Source organism: Hippocampus guttulatus, chromosome 17, assembly GCF_054856545.1.
Source record: "Hippocampus guttulatus isolate MCC_2025c chromosome 17, RoL_Hgut_1.0, whole genome shotgun sequence".
NCBI classification, from domain to species: Eukaryota; Metazoa; Chordata; class Actinopteri; order Syngnathiformes; family Syngnathidae; genus Hippocampus; species Hippocampus guttulatus.
In genome coordinates, this window is record NC_141277.1 from 13,182,335 (window position 1) to 13,203,840 (window position 21,506).

Genomic DNA, 21,506 nt, shown 5'->3' on the forward strand with positions numbered 1-21,506 from the left:
GGCCTGCTTGGAAGCCTCGTTGATCACGTATGAGAAATTATATCTTGAAGCAGAGGTGGGAGTTAGTAACTTAGGTTCACATTCACATGAGTTAGGTTGAGTCGCCACAAAATTTCAAGCAAGTCATTACTTGGGTCAAGCAAGTCTTATGTGGACTGTTGCTCAGTCACATGTTGGAGTGATAAGAAAAAAGTTCATTACAGTCATTCCTCACTTATCACGGTTATCAGGGACCGGGATCCTGCCACAATAAGTGAAAAACCGCTAAGGAGGGTGCTAAGGAGGGTTTGCTCCCCCTAGGAATTTTTGTGTAAGTATATATGGGTACCACCATGTTTAAAATATGTCAACATTGATTATACTTTACATATTTGGAACAAAGACTACAGCATATTTACTTAATTACTGTATAAGGTTTTATAATTCAAGATTTAACATTCATCAGCATTTCTTTCTGAGAAAGACAAAGAGACTTGTGTTAGTGCCGTCGAAGGTGTGCTCTGACGGTGTAGCCGCCGTGAGCCTCCAGCTAGCTCCTGGCCAGCTATCCCTGCGCAGCCAATGTGTTGTGATAAGACAATTAATCGGTATTGATGAGGAGGAGGCGAAGAGACACGTTCTGCGTTTTTCATACAAGCCCAATCATTGCCCCCCCCCCCCCCGCTGCACACATAACAAACAACAGAAGAATCAACAGTACACAGAGAATCAACAGCATGACGAGACACGAGGCTTCCCTTGTGTCTCGTCACGCTGGGTAGGGCTGCGAAGATGTGCAGCCAATCAGCTCACGAGATATATCCATCGTGCTGTCATTGGTCGACGTTGCACCAGGAACCAATCATCCCCCTTGAATGAGTGCCCCTTGCATATACAGTACAGGCAGGTACAAAACCTCTGAGTCGTTCTGCATTTTTTTTTCTGAATACAGTACAGTACTTTGGAAAAATATGTGATGTAGTGAAGCCGGAATAAATGAAGCGCGATATAGCGAGGGATCACTGTATCTCTAAAAATTAAATTAACATTTGTATATCTTGAAAATGAAATGAAAAACATGAATGTCTACACTTAAATTATTTAGAAGAATGCATGTTATAACAACACACTGTTAATGTGGTGATAAATACTGAAAAATGCTGAATGCGGGACAGTGGGAGTAAACATGTTTAATCATCAGATTTAAAAACCACCTATCTTTTCCCCAAATCTATTTAGCGTGTGTAAATGGGCATTAACTTTGTTCACTTTGTAGGTTGTCACTTCTTGAAGTTGAGTGAATAAATGGACGCGCTGCCACATCAAATATTGCGGACAGGCTCGTGAACAGAGGTCTTATGTGTTGTGTTTATTATTTTACTTTGTTAACTGTTTTGTTCAGCGCTGTGTTACAGCTGCCGCTGTTGTGAAAGCGCGATATAAATCAGCATGTATTGTATTGTATTCTATTGCTAGACTCTATGGATCGAGGCTTGAATAACGATCGCTGTTTTAATGGTATAATTTCACTGTTACAGTTTCCATTATGTCTAACCTGTCACTTGATTGGCTTCTCAATTAAATGCAGAGCCGATGTTAAGTATTTGACCAGTCATTGGTAAACTGAACTGTCAAGATACCCTCGCTAGCATTTAAGGTTCACAGAGCTATCTTACATGCGTCAGATGAATGAAGGGAAACATACGTGTTGTGCCCTTTATCTTCAAGTTTCAAACGTTGTATCTTGCTATTGTCTTTTTCACGGTTTCATCAAATCAATCAACATCGGTTGCCGTTTATGTTTTCGGTGCGTAAGAGTGCACAGCGCTTCACCTCGTTTTTAAATAAAGGGTGGGGGATTTGCATGCCTATGCAAAGGGAACCACAACAGTTGAACCAAACTAACCATTGCGACTGTATATTTATGTTACTTAAATGTTCACCATCACAGATTTTTTACGGGTCCCAAAGCAATGTTCGTCTCGTTAGCTTAAGTGTGACGTTAGCTTCTCCTTCTTTGGTTCAACGTCGTGTCTTCATTCCATGAGAGGCAAACCATGCACTTCACCATCTTGTTTTTGCCAACGTCATCGGCAAGTGAATCCATCAATTCAAATTAACGATCCTCGCAATTTTTTGGTTGACGTCGCCACTTCACTCCAACAAGTAATTCTGATTGGGTTGCCAAGTTGGCATGAATGAACAAGACCCCTCTTTTTTTCCTCTTTCTTTTTTGCTTTTCTTCTTAAAAAGGCAAACCGTGTTAAAATAGAGATTTAAAACTATAAACAAGAGGCCTCGGCAAGTCATGTAATTCAAGCCTCAGCCAAGTCGAGTAGATTCGATGCCAAGTCCCAAGTGAAGTCAAGTCGTTCCCAAGTTCTGGGCAAGCAAGTCGCAAGTCCTAAAAATAGCAACCCGAGTCTGACTCAAGTCAAGTCATATGACTTTAATCCCTCACACCTCTGCCGCGAAGTACCTGAATTTCAAAGAGGAAATGCATCAGTAGCGAGAACTATTCTGACAACCTTTGTGTGCATATCATGTGGTGAAAATGGTCTTTAGTTTCTAAACGCAGCAACAAAGAGCATGATATTGTCTTGCCTGCTCTCAAATCCATGACATATGAATCCATCCTTCCATTGTCAAATCATTCATATACCTGAGCTCCTAAAAAGAGCATATTATCGCTCGTCTACTCACCAAGCTCAATGGTTCCTCCAATTCCAATCAGGGATGCTGCGCTGTGGTAAAGTGGCAGAGAGATATATATTACATCCTTTTCAGTCACCCCAAATGCCCAGCATCCTCCTGCTGCCTTCAAGCTTTGGAGGTGAGTGATCACTGCTGCCTTAGGGAGTCCTGTGGGGGAAAAAAACAACAAAAACAAACAAAAGACAGAGTGACCTTTACTTTTTATTTTTTTATTCAACCGCTGCAATTATGCCCTGTTGGAGTTTATGTTAACTTAACGTGTGTTCCAGTGTGCCAATTTCTTGCGTTACATGAACTTGAGCCCTCCACAAATTTACCTCCCTTTGGACAACTTTGTGGTAAAAATGTACACACAGAAGCTGCTATCAAATCATCAAACATCTATTTTTTTTTCACTTTTTGTTTTCATCAATCTCTTAAACAGTTTCAGAATTGCAGAAAACTATCAAACGTCTAATAGTTTTTTTTAAAACGATTTTGACCCTTTAAATGCCAGTTTTATTATTTGAATTAACCCCCCTCCCCACACACACACACACACATTCTGGTCCCCACTGAAGCAAGTCGAACCTGCTTGCCTCGACCAGTCTCCTTGCCCCGCCCAGTCATCAGAGTAAAAACTGCCATGCGAAGCATTAGTTAAACAGTCGAGCAAGTGGGTTGGAGGTAGATCATTTTCATTTGATAGAACACCCCCTCTTCAAAACAAGATGGCTTCTGAGAGGACTAAAAGAATGGAGTGTGAAATGTGCTGTTATTCTTCATCAAACATTCCATCCAACGTTCCGATGTCATCTTATCAAGATGACTGGAGAAGGTAGCAGAAAGCACTTGGGAAACTGAAACACTCTTTTGATGCATTTCAAGGGAAAAAAACTCCAACGTGATATTCGGAAAACAACATCATTTGACCCATTTTTTTGGTTTAATAACTGACCGCATAAACCAACTACGGTCCAAAATTTCCAGAGGAATTGGTGTGTTAACTAAAGAGTGGTAACATGCAAAATCTGTTTCGAGGAAAAGATTAAAAATATGCTTTCTGAGAAGAACTTAAAAGTGCAAATAAAACTGATGCAACACAGTTATAAAAATAAGTGACGTCCTTGGGCTGAAGGTATAGAATGCATTAACGGAAGAACAGAAATACAGTATGAACGTGTCTAAATATAGAGAAGTGCCACGATCCTGTCCTGTTTGTTTTTTAAGTGTCTGGCAGGAGTGGAGGGCGTTCCCTCCAGAGCCATACCTGTCACTAATCTGCTGCATTATCCAATTGCCTTTATAAACCTGGCCACGCCAACAATTGGTTGTCAGATTATTCGCCTTGCTCATGACTCCAAGTCATTGACATTTTGTCTCCTAGCTTCTCGCCACGTCTGTTCAAAGTATCTTTTCTTGTCAGTAGTTGTTGTTATATCTTGATTTGTATTCTTGCATATTGGATTTCCTTGTAAAAATAAGGTAAAGGATACATTCATTCCTCTTCCGAACCGCTTGATCCTCACTAGGGTCGCGGGGGGTGCTGGAGCCTATCCCAGCTGTCTCCGGGCAGTAGGCGGGGGACACCCTGAATCGGTTGCCAGCCAATCGCAGGGCACACAGAGACAAACAACCATCCACGCTCACACTCACACCTTGGGACAATTTAGAGTGTTCAATCAGCCTGCCACGCATGTTTTTGGAATGTGGGAGGAAACCGGAGCACCCGGAGAAAACCCACGCAGGCCCGGGGCGAACATGCAAACTCCACACAGGGAGGCCGGAGCTGGAATCGAACCCGGTACTTCCACACTGTGAAGCCGACGTGCTAACCACTAGACTACCGGGCCGCCTATCAGGATACATGGAAATATGAATTTTGAACTGTTCAACCCCTAAAAAATGAAAGTACAGTATATATCCAGTAACAGAATGCATGTATCTGTATCGGATCATTCAATACAGGAGTTACGTTTGGTACCCGCCGTTTCAAACAATGTGTATTTTTCTTTCTCTCTCTGTCTCTCTCTTTCTCTCTTTTTTTTTTATTCTGCATCGCGAGATTATTGTCCAGTAAATGGTAAATGGGCTTTCACTTAGCACAGGGGTCGGCAACCCAAAATGTTGAAAGAGCCATATAGGACAAAAAAAAAACAAAAAACAAATATGTCTGAAGCCACAAAAAAATAAAAGCCTTCTATAAAACAACAAACAATGAAGGAAACACGTGTTGGATGTATGTAGGAGACTGGACTGTCTCGGAATTGTTTGTTATTCATTCCTTTGGTGTGTATTCACAAACGCCCCCCTAGAATTTATTTTGTATTTCCTCGCTTGATTTTTTTTTTGTTTTGGTGCATTATTTTCGCTTTTCTTAGTGTCAGTGAAGTGATCATTAATTTCCATTTTTCTGAGGCTGTCTTTGAACGCCTCTCGAGTCGAACAAGAAGAGAGAAGGCACAGAGTCGGACACAGACATGTCTGTGTTTGTCGAGACTGTTAAAAGCATAAATAAAGTGTACGTTTTAAAAAACCAACACCACAGCTCTCCTTTTTGAACTGCAACATGTATCTATATCTATTTGAGCGATATTAGCCTACTATCAAAATCTTTTTCCATTTTCAAACATTTTTTTATAAAGCTCCAGGGAGCCACTAGATGTCACTAAAGAGCCGCATGCGGCTCTGGAGCCGCGTGTTGCCGACCCCCTTCTTAGCACCTTTCTACTCTTTGGCTAATACTGTCTGCTAAACACATTGCTGTTTAGCTCTTAAATCAGCATTCACAGACTCCTTCATCTCGCATCCATCGCCGCAAATAAACTACGCTTCTTACCAGGATCGTTTTCATGAAGGGATGACGAGGAGTAATTAACAGAGGGAAAGACGGAGAAGCCATGCTAATTGCTATGCTAACCTGATGTCATCTTTAAAGACAGACCTGAATTAAAAGTGCTTGGGTTACTCAGGACACTTCAGCGGCGTCTCGTTGGAAACGCGTTAAAGCAGAGCGTCTCCAACTTTGATCAGCAAATTAGTAGGCTATTTAATAAGTGTATGGAGAGAAAATTAACCCAAAATAATGCTACGCACAGAGCTCAACAGGAAATGTTACAGCAGGCATGTCCAGCTCCGGGCCTGGAGGGCCACTGTCCTGCCTGTTTTCCAGCTCTCCCGGCCGCAACACACCTGATTCAGGTGATCAGCTCATCAGCCAGCTCTGAAGCAGCATTAGAACGATCATGAGTGCTTGAATCAGGTGTGTTGCTCCTGGGAGAGCTGGAAAACAGGCAGGACGGCGGCCCTTGAGGACCGACTTTGGACACCCCTGTGTTACAGCATCTCATAACTCAACCTGGAGGAGTGGCCAAGAACATTAAATGTGTATTATTATTGAGGATAAGCGATTCAGAAAATGGATGCAAATGTCGTGAGTGTATTAAATGCATACGATATTACAAATGTTTTCACAGTACAGTTATGAGTTTTAATCTTGACTTATTCCAATTGATATCTACCGTATTTTCCGCACTAAAAGGTGCACTGGATTATGAGGCGCACCTTCAATGAATGGCTATTTTGTAATTTTTTTTCATACATTGGGCACATCGCATTATAAGGCGCAATCTAAAATACCTCCACTAGATGGTGCTACGCTCCTTCCGTTCAACTCGAGAGGCGTTCATGACCGCCTCTGAAAAACGTAAACTAACTATTACTGTACTTAAATGAAACTACGAAAATTGAACATAATGCATCAAAACAGAAAATCGAGCGAGGAAATCACAAAATAAATTCTATATTCCCCCTACAGAATTTATTTTGTGATTTCCTTGCTTGATTTTCTTTGTCGTTACAATGAAGTAATCATTCATTTACATTTTTCGGAGGCGGCCATGAACGCCTCTCGAGTGGAATGGAAGAAGAGAAGGCACGGAGACGGACAAAGACGTACCTGCATTTGTTGAGACTGTTTTAAAAAAAACAACACCTCAGCTCTCCTTTTTTCAGAGCCGCAACAAAATACTTATTTAATAAAGCAGTGACACAGTTCACTGAACCAACAGCAAGTTATAACATTGTAAGCATGTCTCCAGCAAGGAGCCATCTTGGGGTCGACATATTACCGTAATGACCATACACAAGATGCACCGGATTTTAAGGCGCTCGGTGAGCTTTTAAGAAAATGGAAGACTTTTTGGTGTGCCCTATAGTGCGGAAAATACGGTACATTTGTGCAAAATATGTAGGTTACTTAACTTCTGTTTACATTTGATATGAATTAATCATTTGATATAGGTCTGTTTAATGCCATTTCAGAATAAAGTGATAAAATAGCATTCAGAGTGTGCTGTATATTTTTTTCATATGAGACAGAATAGTAGCAGGCACCAATGACCTTTTTTGCCAGGGGTGATCCTGCCAGGTGCATAAAGCCCCAGACAACTTAGCTCCTAAGATCATCGGGACACACAAACCCCTCCACCACAGTAAGGTGACGGCTCACAGAGGGCGGCAAACAGTTTAAAAGATTCAAAAATGATCTAGCTGGATGCTAGCAGGAGCAAAAGTGTTCAGCAAATTGGACGCAAACATGGGCTTCTCACAAATTCCTTTTCATAACACCCTTCGGGTGATCCCACTTCACTCACCTCCCTTTCAGCTTCAACTCTGCACCGGAGCACTTTCAGTGAACAATGTCGGAGGTCATCGAGGGAGTTGAACGTGTACTCACATTTGTAACATTTGTGTATCATAATGTGCTGTTATGAAGACAGAACTAAGAGGCGCATGATGCCCGATTCCATAACACCCTGCAAAGGCTTGAAAAAGCAGGTATAACTCTGAATGTGGAAAAATAGGACCTGTCGCAGACTGGAGTGACTTTCCTTGGTCACATCATTACAGGTACTCGTAAGTCCCAACCCAAAGGAAACAGAATCCAACACAGAGATGAAAAAGCTGACAAATGTGGCGGAGCTAAGACGTTTTCTTGGCAGTGTGACCCAAGTGGGCAAATTCATTATCCATTTAGCAGAGAAAGATAAAGCACCGAGAGATCTTCTGACTAAAAGTACAGCTGGTTTTGGGGTGTAGACCAGGACAGAGCCTTTAAAACTCTGAAAGATGCTCTAATTTTGCCACCGGTGCTTGCATTGTATGATCCAAACAGAGACATTAAAGTATTGGCGGATGCTTCATCATCCGGACTCGGCGGTGTTCTCTTGCAACAGTTGGGAGAAGGATGGAGACCGGTTGCCTACGTTATGCACAAGTGGAAAAAGAGGCCTTAGTGACAAGGTGGGCGTGTGAGCGATTTCCTGATCTCCTTGATCAGCAAATACTTCTGTCGAGAAACGAATCACAAACCCCTTGTGTGATTATTAGGAGGATGAGCTCTGGATTTACGACCACACTGGATCCAGCGTTTTAGAATGAGGCTCATATTTTATGCTTGACAAAATACAGTATGTCCCCGCCATGGACAGCAAATACTCACCACTGAGAAAATTGAATTGACAAAATCAGATATATACTGTATGCGGACAACATTCCTGTCTCGTTTGACAGTAAACTTCAAGTGGGGGTGCCAATAAATAAGCGTTCCTTATTTGCCAAACTGCCGCTTACCGTGGCGTGAGTTGAGTTCACTGCCACCAAAGCAACTAAAATGATAATAATTGGCCGAATGATGGCTTATATCTCAAAATCTTGTACGTTGGGTCACTCCTATCTCAAGGCACATTTGATTTTGTCATTGATATTTTGATGTTGATTTGATTTCCCTTATAAAGTAGTTAACAACACATTGATTGAAATTGATTGAATGATTGCCTTTTCAATTGCAAACAGTGGGGCACAAGTTTACCTTTCAAAAAAAAATATCACACTTGTAAGAGTTTGAAGGTAAATCCTTTAAACGTGCCATATTTGCCAACCTGGTCCCTTTTAACTCTATCACGATGCCATGTTATCTCTCAGCTTGCCCTGACTGTCGGCTGTGTCAGCAAAATGCAGCTCAACAAACAAAAAACTTGTGGCCACTTTTAATACAGGCTTTGGGGACAAAGGTGCCGCTCACTACGGAGCACCGTGACTCCAGAGCAGACACACAGACTGCTGCATGACGCCAGCTCTGCTGGGGGGGTGAAGCAGATTTTTTTTTTCAGACAATACCAATCAGCTCAAAAATTAGGTGATGTGCCCCAGAACATAGCAGGAGATACTCACCAGTAGTTCCAGAGGTGAAGATGAAGAGGGTAGGGGATTTGAGAGAGGTGGTCGCACGTAAAATTGCCGGCAGAGGTTTATCAGTGGCAGCATCTATGTGATCCAATATGGATTCCATCTTTGTGTCGCCACAATGCCTCTTCATTGCCCACACTTGAATGTTGTCCTCCAGTAGGTTGCTTACGATACCACCAACACACTCTACTAAATCTGAGAGAAGGAAACAATCATGTCACAATTTAGGAAAAGATGAGTACAGTTGTGGTTCAAGAATTTATTCGTTCTGTGAACTGAAGCAATTTTCCCATGAATATGAATTGTAATGGAATTAATCCAAGTCACTTCTACAAAGGCCAGCAGGGGCACCCGGCAAGGATCCAGGACATAGGTCACTTTCTTGGGAGCCATATTTAGGGCTAATTAACAGGAAAAAAAACAAAAAAACAGAGCACCTCTGAGTGTTCCGCAAAGATTCTGTGATTGATCACGGACTCTACCAGCATTCCTATCGGTAATACAAAAAAATAAAAAAATAAATCGTAAACCCATTTTTCAATGAACAGAGGTGCTCAAAAACCAAACTACTTCATGTTTGCCTTTCTGTACTTTAGTTTCAGCCTTCTTTGAAATACCGATCCTGTTCCTGCACGGAAGTCAGACAAGTAAACTTCTACATCATCGGTGACTCTTACAATGAAATATGCATGTGAGAGCAAAGACAATTTGGTAGAGTATTTACATAACAAATATTAGTTAAAAATACTTAATTTTACATAGTAGAATATTCGATATTACATACTTTAGCCTAGATAGAATTTTGAACGGTTAGCATTACAGTTTAAGATTGTATCAATCATTAATACAGTATTTTGCATCAAAGAGTGTGACCACCTTTGGACCTGGAACCTTTTTAAAGCAATGTGCTTGATTGTTTAGCGCAACAACCCTGTGTGAAAAAGCAATTGTCTCTGAAACTTAATACTGTAACTTGTTGGACCACCCACAGCAGCATCAACTGAAATCAAGTGCATCTCTCAATGTGGGCAATTTGAGAGTAGAATAGATTCCACCCCCTCTCAAAGGGACTGGTACTTCCCACAATGCAGCCAATGTCCTTGGCACCACCAACATATGATGAGTAGTGGCGCGCCGATGCCGATCACCAAAAACTGATCGCCTGCAGCTGGTATTTTACAGCCTACAACTCACATTGTATTTTCGGGGTGTGCCTTGGCTGAGCCCACAGGCACAGGCCCGGCCATCAGACGTTCGCCAACAGGCCCCACGTCCAGGCCTAGTTCAAGACAGGGGCCCTGTGACCCCTGTCTGGGACAGGGAAAGTTTGTCCAATAATTTTGTCATAAGTCATTTGAGATATGCATTGTCTGGCCCCCTACTAAGGAGCTGTTCGCCCTGGGTGCCCAAGAGCTAGGGCGGCTGTGGCTCATTTGGTAGAGGGATAATACAATCATGAAGGGTCGCCGGTTCGAATCGCGGCTCTGACTGTCTGGTGTCAACGTGTTCTTGGGCAAGACATACAGGTAGTTTACTCCCAAGTAGGCCTTGCCACAGCATGGTACATGGTGTACGAATGTGTGCTTAAACAGGTAAATGTGAGGCTTCTCAAAGTCATTTAAGTATCATATGGTGTAGATCAGGGGTGCCTCAACTTTGTTGACCTAAGTTCTACTTTTCGATCAACCAACCTCCTGCGATCGACCCGTTACTGCGCATGTGCGTATACGCTAGCAAAGGTTTACATGCATGCCATGATGAGCAACTGCCTAAGATGAACGAATCAGAGAAAAATAAAGCAGACACAAGAGCTGATGAGATTGTGAAAAGGGTTTCCTGCCTACCTTTGTGGGAGGCCTGACGCAGATGCATACAACGCAATTTTGCAGCCCGTGAACTATCGTAGCTCACAAGTACCGTTTTAAAATGCCTCTCTCGGCCCTCCAGATTGCCATTCTTTGCGAGTGCCATCGGTGAATTGTACATGAAACGAATTTTGACTGATTGCAAGCTACAATTGCAGACTGCTGAGTGCTAACAATTTCCGGTGACGCAGTCACACCACTGTAGGTTAAAGGTGACCTGCTTTATTTTATTTTTGCAATACTTTTTTGTCAAAGTGAGACTGGTGGGATGATTAGGGTGCAATGTGCATTAACAAATAAAGTATATTACGAACATGAATAGAGATTCAAAAACTTTTTTTTCATCTACACCCTTCGCGAAGGACTTGGGAACAGTCCGCGAGCTACCGGTCGATCGCGATCGACGTAATGGTCACCCCTGGTGTAGAAAAAGCGCTATATATGGTAAGTGCAGTCCATTTAAAATGAAGCCCCCGACAACGTAGTTCCTAGGATCATAGGGGCACACAAACCGATCCACTATGATCAGCAAGTGTCTTCTGAGACACCAAGTCAGTCAAGAAAAACAGGATATTTCACCTTTGGCTTAGAACAGGAGTGGGCAAACTTTTTGGCTCGCGGGCCGCATTGACTTTTAAAATTTGACAGAAGGGCCAGGTAAGCACGAGCTATGGTACATTAAAAAAAAAACTGCATTTGTTGACAGTCCATATCAAACATCAACAGAACAAAAGCATGAACGTACTGTATTAATATACTTTTTTAAAATGACGACAGTGTTGTTGATGACCTATTTTAGCCTGTGCATTTCTGCAGATGGGTTGTGATCAGACCAGTAGAAGTAGAGCGATACAGAGGTCCTAGGTGGTCGAAAAGATCCCGCCCCCCCCCCTCCCTGTGTTCTGCAACTTCAAGTCAATGCGCCACCTGGCGGTGAAATGCCTGTCATTACAAGTCCAATTGAAATGAATGCAATCATTCACATTGAACCTTAATTGTAGACCGACCTTCGGCGGGCCGGATTAAAAAGACCAACGGGCCGGATTCGGCCCGCGGGCCGTAGTTTGCCCACCTCTGGCTTAGAATCATAATTTAAGTTGCAGAGTTTCCTTTCGTCTCAGATAAGAGTGCTAAAAGCTTTATGTGATTTTTGCCATCCTTTCAATCCCCAATTGTATCACAATTAAAGAAAATTGGTTGACAAATGCAACAAGCACAGCCACAACTGATAGAGCTTGTGACACCAGATACCACAAGATGTGACTCTGAATACTTAAATACAAGTCTATAACAATGACGTCAACTATAACCATTGCAGTCCTGGCATAATTGTTGTCCGGTAAACACACACACAACACTAAATTCAGTATTTGAACTTGTTTTTCATCCATTGTTAGAATACAAGTTTGGGAGTAGAGAAAAAAAATGACATTCCATACGTTCAAAATCTGACATACATTTGAATATATATGTATATTCCCTATCAGTCGTTGCATTTGAAAAACAGACACAACATTCCAATCATTGTAATGACAGACAAGACCTAATGACCTATACATGGCACAGTTACTGAATGATTCTAGCTATTCCAATGTCCCTGCCTTTGCAAGAGGGTTGAGAGGACAGCATTCTTAACCAACATCATGCTTGTTTAGTTGAGCAATGATCTTTTCCTGTCACATGGTTTGCACCATGGTAATTCTTATTAACTGAACGACCTGGAACACTTCCAGTTAACCCAGGACAGAAGAAGACTGTTTCAATATAACGTTCAGCATAGTTTGGGCTTGAACGAAACATGCAAATTAAGTTTTGAACAGTTGCTTGTGATCGCAATGTTGATTAGGGAAAAGCAAGATCACAAAAAAACAGAAACTGGTGTCTCAGACAATATCAGCACTCTACCTTTTGCATATTGCATCCAGTTTCTATTATTGCTGCCAGTGTTGTTTTGCAGGAAGTTACTGTTGTCGAGAGACTGATCGCCCATGACGCAATATAGGCAAATGCTAAGGTTGCTGTGGCCTCCAGAGGGCGCCATATATAAAAGTGTGTGTGTTGGAGGGAGGCATAAAATGTAACGGAATGCCCAATTAATATTACTGTACTACGAAGATAATATCAATTAAGGCCCCCCTCCTCCAGCTCATCAGTACTTGCATGTTCTTTTGTTTGAGGCCGGACACATTTATTGATGTGAACGCAGAGTTCACACATTAGTAAACATGTCAAAAGAACTGAAAATAATAATCATAATAAATTTCATTTATAAGCGCCTTTCAAGACAAGTAAATATTTCCAGAAAAAGCGGGAGAGAGGGCATTACAAAGAGGTAGATACAGGAATGAAATAAAGCATCACTTGTATTGTATCCATCATTTAACACAGTGTAAATCTGAGTAATTAACCCCAATATGCTATGCTTGTTAATAAATATGTGGTTTCTCCAGCTGAGTGGCAATCATTTGTAGAACTTAAAAACTACTCGCTTTGTATCGACATTGGCCTGATCAACGCCGAGATGAGGTCAAAAGTCATAGAAAGTCAAAGAATCTTATCGTTGGTTGATTTTCAGAACTTTCACTAATCAGATTTTGTTTTACCCTCTGTGGTAATTTGATTTGAGAAAAGGACCATGAAAGATGGGCAGAAATTTTGCACGTTGGTACTTAAAGGCTTCTTATCAGCAAAGTGGTTTTTAAATCATAATACGAAATTATGTTAAATTCTAGTTGGTTGTGTATCGATTGCTTTTTTGATCAAATGTGCTCTTAATCAATGAACCTGTCATGGACGGAACTTGTCTATTCAGGAATTTGGGTTTGTGGGCCAACAGAGGGCGCGCTAGCTTCATAACACTCGGAGTTAGCACTTGGCGGCACGACTGTCATAACTAGTGATACCTTCATACACTGTGTGTGTGTGTGTGTGTGTGTGTGTGTGTGTATATACACACACACACACACACACGATGTAATGCCTCGTTTAAAGAAGTTTGAAATTCCACAATTCCTAAAAATAACTCATTTCAACATTTAGCACAAGTCATGGTGTCATGAATTTCCTTTCAACTACTTTTACCATAACTGTTTAGTTTTGTTTTGGATTTAAACATATCCACGACAGCCACTTAAGTGACAAGTACTACGCACTGGTGTAAGAGGATGTATTTACCTGCACCAACTATTACTGCTTTGGCTCCACAGCAGGTGATGCAATGCAACAACGATCTCGACTTAATGTTTGTATTCAGAAAAGCAACAGGGCAGCCGACCTTTGCCAATCCGAACCAAACACAAACGAAATCCGGCTCGTTGTTCATGAGCAGGGCAACGCGGTCGCCTTTGGTCACATTGAGTTTCTGGAGGAAAACATTTGCCAATCTGTTGCTGCGCTGCTCAATGTCTTTGTAGGTGTGGACGCTCCCTTCGTAGATAATAAAAGCCTTGTCGGGGTTGCGGTGCGCCTGTTGAATGAACCTGTCCAGGACTGTACACACTCTCGAAGTCAGTCTGAACAGCTCCAGTTTCATACCATACCGAGTCAAACTCAAAAGAAAGAAGAAATCTTTCCAAAAGTAGGGAAAACAAAGTTTCTGCAAAACATGAGCAGAAATAATTCCCACGAGTAGAGCTGAGATCCAAGCAAAAGAGAGCATAATTTCTGCGGTGGATACGAAGGAAGGATGAGCGTAATAGTCCACTACTACTCCGGTACCACCTTCATGCTCAACGTGATAAACATCGACCGAGAGTGACGTACACTAAATAGCATCCGCGTTTCCTACCCACGGATAGACACTAGCATACCTTCAAAATAAAAGCGAACTTGTCCCAGTGTCCCGTTCAGATGAATGAACAAGATTACTATCATTAAATACATTAAAAACACCAAAGCTGACGCATTTCCTGTTCCATCTTCGTCTCCGCCCAAAGCCTCCTGGGTAATGTAGTATCCGTACGAATGAAGCTCAAGTGACGTTTAAACTGTGTTCAGCATCACCGAGCAGTGATGGGCAACTGCAACTGGATGCCTGCGGCCTTACCTTAACGAAAAAATTATATATAAAAGTATTTTAAATGTTTTCTAAACAACTCCCACACCCCCCAAAAAATATTCAACCACAAAAAACCCAACAACAACATTGATAAACCTTAAGCTAAGATAAAATAAGAAAACCTTTATTTGTCTCACAATGGATAACTTTGCAATTTACAGCATCAAAATTTGGAGGGAAGAAAGTAGAAAAACATGAATTATTTGCATGCACAAAATAAAAGTAGAAATGAACTGTACACAGGACAGGATGCAATATAAAATATATAAGCATATATATTGCATAAGGTGGCTGTGGTATGTGGTATATAATGGGTGAGTGGGGGTGAGTCCAGGTTTTCAGGTGCGTCTATTCAGTAGGCCCGACAGCAGTCGGCAGGAACGAGCGGCGGTACTGTACCTCTCCACCTTGCAGCGCGGGTGTAGCAGTCTCTGGCTGAAGGAGCACAGCCACCTTGTACCAGTTGCATATACAGTATGCTTGTAGATATCTTTATCTATATTTATATTGCACTTACCGTATATTGAACAGTGTACAGCTCTCTCTACATTTATTTTTGTGCTTGCAAACACTTTGTTTTTCTTTTTTCTACCCCCCAAAATTGCTGCTATAGACTGTAAATTACCCCAGTGTGGGACAAATAAAGGATATCTTATCTTATCTTAAATAAACGTTTGGAAACTGAGGACACTAATTGTTGAAGCTTTGTAGGTGGAATTCTTGATCGTTCTTTCTTGATGTACAGCTTCAGCTGTTCAAATGTCCAGGGGGTTCTTTTGTCGTATTTTACGCTTCATAATGTGCGACACATTTTCAATGGGAGACAGGTCTGGACTGCAGGCAGGTCAATCTAGTTACTTTTTTTCGACAAAGCCACCGTGTTTTAAAACATGCAGAATGTGGTTTGGCATTGTGCTGCTGAAATAAGCAGGGTGTCCAAAAAAAGGCAGCATATTTCTTCAAAATTGTATGTACCTTTCAGCATTGATGGTGCCTTCACAGATGTGTATGTTACCCATGTCATTGGCGCGAACACAGCCCCATACCATCACAGATGCCAGCTTTTGAAATTCGCATCCATAAGAGTCTAGATGTTTTTTTTTTCTCTTTGGCCCAAAGCATACAACATCCACAATTTGCCAAAACAATTTTAATTGTGGACTCATCAGACCGCAGAACGTTTCCACTTTGCATCAATCCACCTCAGTCAATCAGTACATGAGCTCGGGCCCCGGAAAAAGTGAGCAGGGTTTCTGGGTGTTGTTACTTGGCTTTTGCTTTGAATCCTAGAGCTTTAGGTTGCACTTAGGGATATAGCGCTGAAGTGTATTTACTGACATTGGTTTTCTGAAGTGTTCCTGTGCCCATGTGGTGATATCCGTTACACATTAATGACGGTTTATGATGGAGTGCCGCCTGAGGGATCGAAGGTCAGGGGTATTCAATATTCAGTCTTGCCACTTATATGCAGCGATTTCTCCAGATTCTCTGAACCTTTTGATTATATTATGGACCGTTGATGATCAAATCCCTTGAAATTCCTTGTAATTGGACATTGACACACCGTCCATCCATCCATCCATCGATCTTCTACCGCTTATCCGGGGCCGGGTCGCAGGGGCAGCAGCTTTAGCAGGAAAGCCCAGACTTCCCTCTCCCTAGCTACTTCTTCCAGCTCTCCCCGGGGGATCCCGAGGCGTTCCCAGGCCAGCTGGGTGACATAGTCTCTCCAGTGTGTCCTGGGTCGTCCCCGGGGAATCCTGCCAGTGGGACATGCATCCGAATCAGATGCCCAAGCCACCTCATCTGGCTCCTCTCGATGTTGAGGAGAAGCGGCTCCACTCTGAGCCCCTCCCGGATAACCGAGCTTCTCACCTTATCTCTAAGGGAGAACCCGGACACCCTGAAGAGAAAACTCATTTCGGCCGCTTGTATCCGGGATCTCGTTCTTTCGGTCACGGCCCATAGCTTGTGACCATAGATGAGGGTTGGAACGTAGATCGACCGGTAAATTGAGAGCTTCGCCCTTTGGCTCAGCTCCTTCTTTACCACGACAGACCGATACAACGTCCGCATCACAGCAGACGCTGCACCGATCCGCCTGTCGCTGCCTCCTGTCCTCACTTGTGAACAAGACCCCAAGGTACTTAAACTCCTCCACTTGGGGCAAGATCTCCTCCCCGACGCGGAGGGGGCATTCCACCCTTTTCCGACTGAGGACCATTGTTTCAGATTTGAAGGTGCTGATTTTCATCCCAACCGCTTCACACTCGGCTGCGAAACGCTCCAGTGAGAGTTGAAGAACCCTTCTTGAAGGAGCCAACAGTACCACATCATCTGCAAAAAGCAGAGACGCAAGACTGAGGCCACCAAAACAGACCCCCTCAATGCTTCGGCTGTGCCTAGAAATTCTGTCCATAAAGGTTATGGACAGAATCTGTGACAAAGGGCAGCCTTGGCGGAGCCCTACCCTCACTGGAAACGACTTATTGCCAGCAATGGGAACCATCTGACATCGGTGGTATAGTGACCAAACACTGTTTGCCTCATGAGGCGTGTCGACACAATGACACACTGTGTTGATACTGTGCTGATACTGTGTCGCTGACCACTGCCACCTGCTGGACCTTCAAAATCCCTGCAGCCAACCCACTTGACAGACTGAACAAACTGATTTGATGATGACGTGTCTACAATGCACTACCTCACTCTACCCACAATAGCCACAAGCGCCATTGTTTATGTTGTTGTTTATGCTGTTTATATTGTTTATATTGTCTATACTGTTCAGATTACATGTCTTTTTTATACAGTGTAGCTGCTATCCTTTCTTAGCTGTGTGTGTTTAATGCACAGCATGTTTGCATGCATATATGCACTGAGGATTGAGAGGTAGAAATTTCATCTATGCTGCATGTCATACATAAAGCATATTTGACAATAAAGATGACATTGTCCCATGACAATATCATTCACATCCATGCATTCATATTGTATCATTCAATGTGTTTCAATAATGTGAAAATCATGTGAATGAGGATGCTTGTGGGCTTTGTCTTCACAAATTTTGATTTAAAAAAATAAGATGCTCCAGTGTTTTAAATTTCAGTCTGTTGCGTTTAATGCATGCTATTTCCCCTGTTGTGGAGAACACACACACACAATGGAATAAGACATGTCAAAAATCCGAGAGGCACTTGGTGAGACAAGGAGATTTTAATAAATACCTTATTCTCCAAAAGGAGATCAAAATGGCTCTACACGGCGGACAATTTGTATTTGTCCGGAAGCTGCTCCATAATATGCACGTACTGTAGCAACGTCACTCGAGTGAAGCGCGTCTCAGCAGTCGATAGTCTGCTGCTCTCTGCTGTGAGCGTGAGCACGTACTCGCGGCACCGACCCAACCCACGCCACATATTAAGCTTTGAACTACGACAACAGTTAAACTAGCCTAGCCGATGTAATGATGGTCAGCAGACAAGGTTTACGTTTTATGTGACTTTTAAGAACAACGTGGCAGAGTCATCAAACATGCGGTGTGCTCACTCGCAGTCACTTTCTGGAACTCCCCCTTATAGGCGGGACCTCTCAATCAACTGGAGTATGACGTACAGTACAAACGTTCATAAAGCACTTCTCATATAATAATAGCCTATTATATGACAGCCGACATGACGCTCGAAGTCAGACGGACACATTTTTTCTGATAATCAGTGTGTTTTCCGTATTGTCCAAACATATTTTTATTCGAGCGAGGGTGAGGTCTGGCTTGTTTCGGCAGTCGGCATCGTGTCGCCTGACGCACTTCCTTAGATACACGTCACGCTGCGTCAATGCCCCCTGCACTGAGTCGACGCCCCCTGGACTAAGTGGCACAGCCTGGACTGTGCCAAGCAGCCGATGCAGTCTAAACTGTGCCGGTGCAGTTCACTTGTCAATTAGCAGCCTAGACTGTGTCAACGCAGCCGATGCAGTCGAAACTGCGCCGGTGCAGTTCACGTGTCAATCACGTGACGTAATGAAGCAGCACATGCACCGACACGTGGTTTGCTCTGTGAGCCCGGCGCATGCGTCAACGCATCGGTGTCGCTGGACCCATCACTGCCAAACAGCCCATATCAGGGGGTTCGGCACCCCATACCCACGAAGCACCCCTCACAGAACTCCCCGAGGGACACGGTCAAACGCCTTCTCCAAGTCCACAAAACACATATAGACTGGTTGGGTGAATTCCCACATACCCTCGAGGACCCTGCTCAGGGTGTAGAGCTGGTCCACTGTTCCACAGCCGGGAGAAAAACCACACTGCTCCTCTTCAATCTGAAGCTCGGCTTCCTGACATACCCTCCTCTCCAGCACCCCTGAATAGACCTTAAGGGAGGCTGAGGAGTGTGATCCCTCTGCAGTTGGAACACACCCTCCGGTCCCCCTTTTTAAAAAGAGGGACCACAACCCCGGTCTGCCAATCCAGAGGCACTCTCCCCGCTGACCACACGATGTTGCAGAGGTGTGTCAACCATGACAGCCCCACATCCAGAGCCTTGAGGAACTCCCGGCGGATCTCATCCACCCCTGGGGCCTTGCCACCGAGGAGCTTTTTAACCATATCGGTGACTTCGACACACAGCATCCCAATTTCATTGGAATTGGGTGTGTATAGATACAGTACATATGCAAATTCCAATTTTCACAATGACATAACTTTGTTTTATTTGTGACTAGTACTTTAATCACGTAATTTCATGGAGCAACAAAACCATCAATGTTGAATACGGTCATAAACATAGGTAGTAAGTAATTTTTTATCAAGTCTTATTAATTCATTATGTTGAATTATCACAACTCAGTCCGTTGACTGTGCTTACTCTGTTGAGATGGAAGCCATTAACTCGTATATCGACTGTGATTTTACATCAAGAATAACGAGGCTATTCTCCTTGATTTGGCATACATAATTGGATAACATTTTGATAATTGCTTTGACCGAGCAGCAGGCATGCGATCCCAAAGGTTAATTTCTTTTTTTCAATGCAGCTTTTTGTTGAAGGAGTGGGACACAAAGTCATTTGGAGTTCAATGAAGAAACTGGCTGAGATTGACACTTGCAAAAGCTAATTCAGCACTGACCATATGACCAAATGCTTCAGGACAGCAATTTTCTGTGCTGTAACTTTTCACTGGCTTTTTACCTGCTTGGTGAAGTACCAGAAGCTGTAGATTAGAAATGTGGAGTGTGATACCCTAAGGAACATGCCTTTTTGCCATGTTAGAATAAAGTGTAATTGCACATAAACTACCGTATTGGCCCGAATATAAGACAGCCCTGATTATAAGACGACCCCCTTTTTCAAGACTCAAGTTTGAAAAAAGACTTTTGGAACACCAAATTAATTTTTATCCAGATAATTACAGTGCATCTGAAACAAATTATTAAAACAATATATTTGAGAGAAAATGCATGTTATTTTGTCTAATTCAAATCTTAATATCTGAACATTTAAATATGTAAACTAAAGTGCAATCACATTCGTAAATGAATGACTTCTGTTTTTTTTAAATGTAAATTACAGTACATCATAACTTCCTCAGCTGCCGGTTAACCTGGCCGATCTTCGACCCACTCTTCTCCAGATTGTCGCTACGTTTCTCCATTTTCTGTTATCTCTTCTATTATTTTCTTCTCTTTTCTTTTTTACCGCTATTTTTTATTTTTCTTCTTCGTGCTCCCGCTATTTTTATTCTTCGTGACAGGGGTTCACTTTGGCCAGAGGAGTCAAGTTCAGCATTCTCTTCAATGATATCTGGCGTCATCTAGCGTCGTGAATGGGTATAATGTCGAGACCCCGAATATAAGACCGTCCCCCACGTTTTCAGTCTTATTTCAATGCAAAAAAACCCTGTCTTATATTCAGGCCAATGCGGTACGATAAGTGTCAGGGGCACTGTCATTGTCATTGTCAGCAGGAGTACTGGACCGATATTAGCTCGAATGCAAGGGTTGCCAACATGGTGCCCACGGGTACTTGGTAGGCCCCAAGGACCACGTGAGCATGCCTGTTCTGAAAGTAATTCACCAGTGATGGGACATTGTGATTTTTTTGTTTTTAGAAATGTTTAAGTGCTCATTTGAAAATGTCAGTAAAACAAGAGAAATAGTGTTGCGTCATAATATGTATGTTGCCTTACGGTGAGAAATCATGCTCAGTGTCTTCTTCACAAAAAAATATCACTAACAACACGGATATATTATTCTTAAAGGTAATCTGAACAGATTTGTTATTTCAGTGTGCATCGAACTGGTAGCCCATCACATGAATGAGTGTTTGAGAAGTAGCTCTCCGTCTCAAAAAGACAGAGTCTGCGCATGCACACAGCACAGAGCAGGAGGTATGAAGTGCAGTAAACAAAATCTTCAGATACGTGGAAAACTATTTAATAGTGATGAAATGAAAAGGAGGGCGGGGGATTATTTTCGTCCTAGGGGCCATAACAGAAAATATAAAATCATTGTGGTAGAACAAGCAACTGTGAAGGAATTCTGATTTTGGGCTGCATGTGACAGGGAGTCATAAGGTATTGACCAACCATAAAAACAAAACTTGCTTCAAATCCATTCAAACAACATTTCAGTCAGTTGAACAACACAAAATTGTGTGTGA

The 21,506-nt window shown here is 42.6% G+C and overlaps 1 protein-coding gene across 1 annotated transcript in view; it reads right to left on the reverse strand.

The window, feature by feature from the left end:
* slc27a6 (solute carrier family 27 member 6) overlaps positions 1-14,537 on the reverse strand; it is a 59,052-nt gene extending 44,515 nt beyond the window's left edge. The window contains exons 1-3 of the mRNA XM_086135182.1: positions 13,962-14,537; positions 8,908-9,117; positions 2,683-2,841 (exon numbers count right to left, since the gene is read on the reverse strand). Of these exons, the coding sequence (XP_085991308.1) occupies positions 2,683-2,841; positions 8,908-9,117; positions 13,962-14,445 (853 nt within the window). The 5' untranslated portion in view covers positions 14,446-14,537. The remainder of the gene's footprint in view (positions 1-2,682; positions 2,842-8,907; positions 9,118-13,961) is intronic.
* Positions 14,538-21,506: the final 6,969 nt, after the last annotated feature.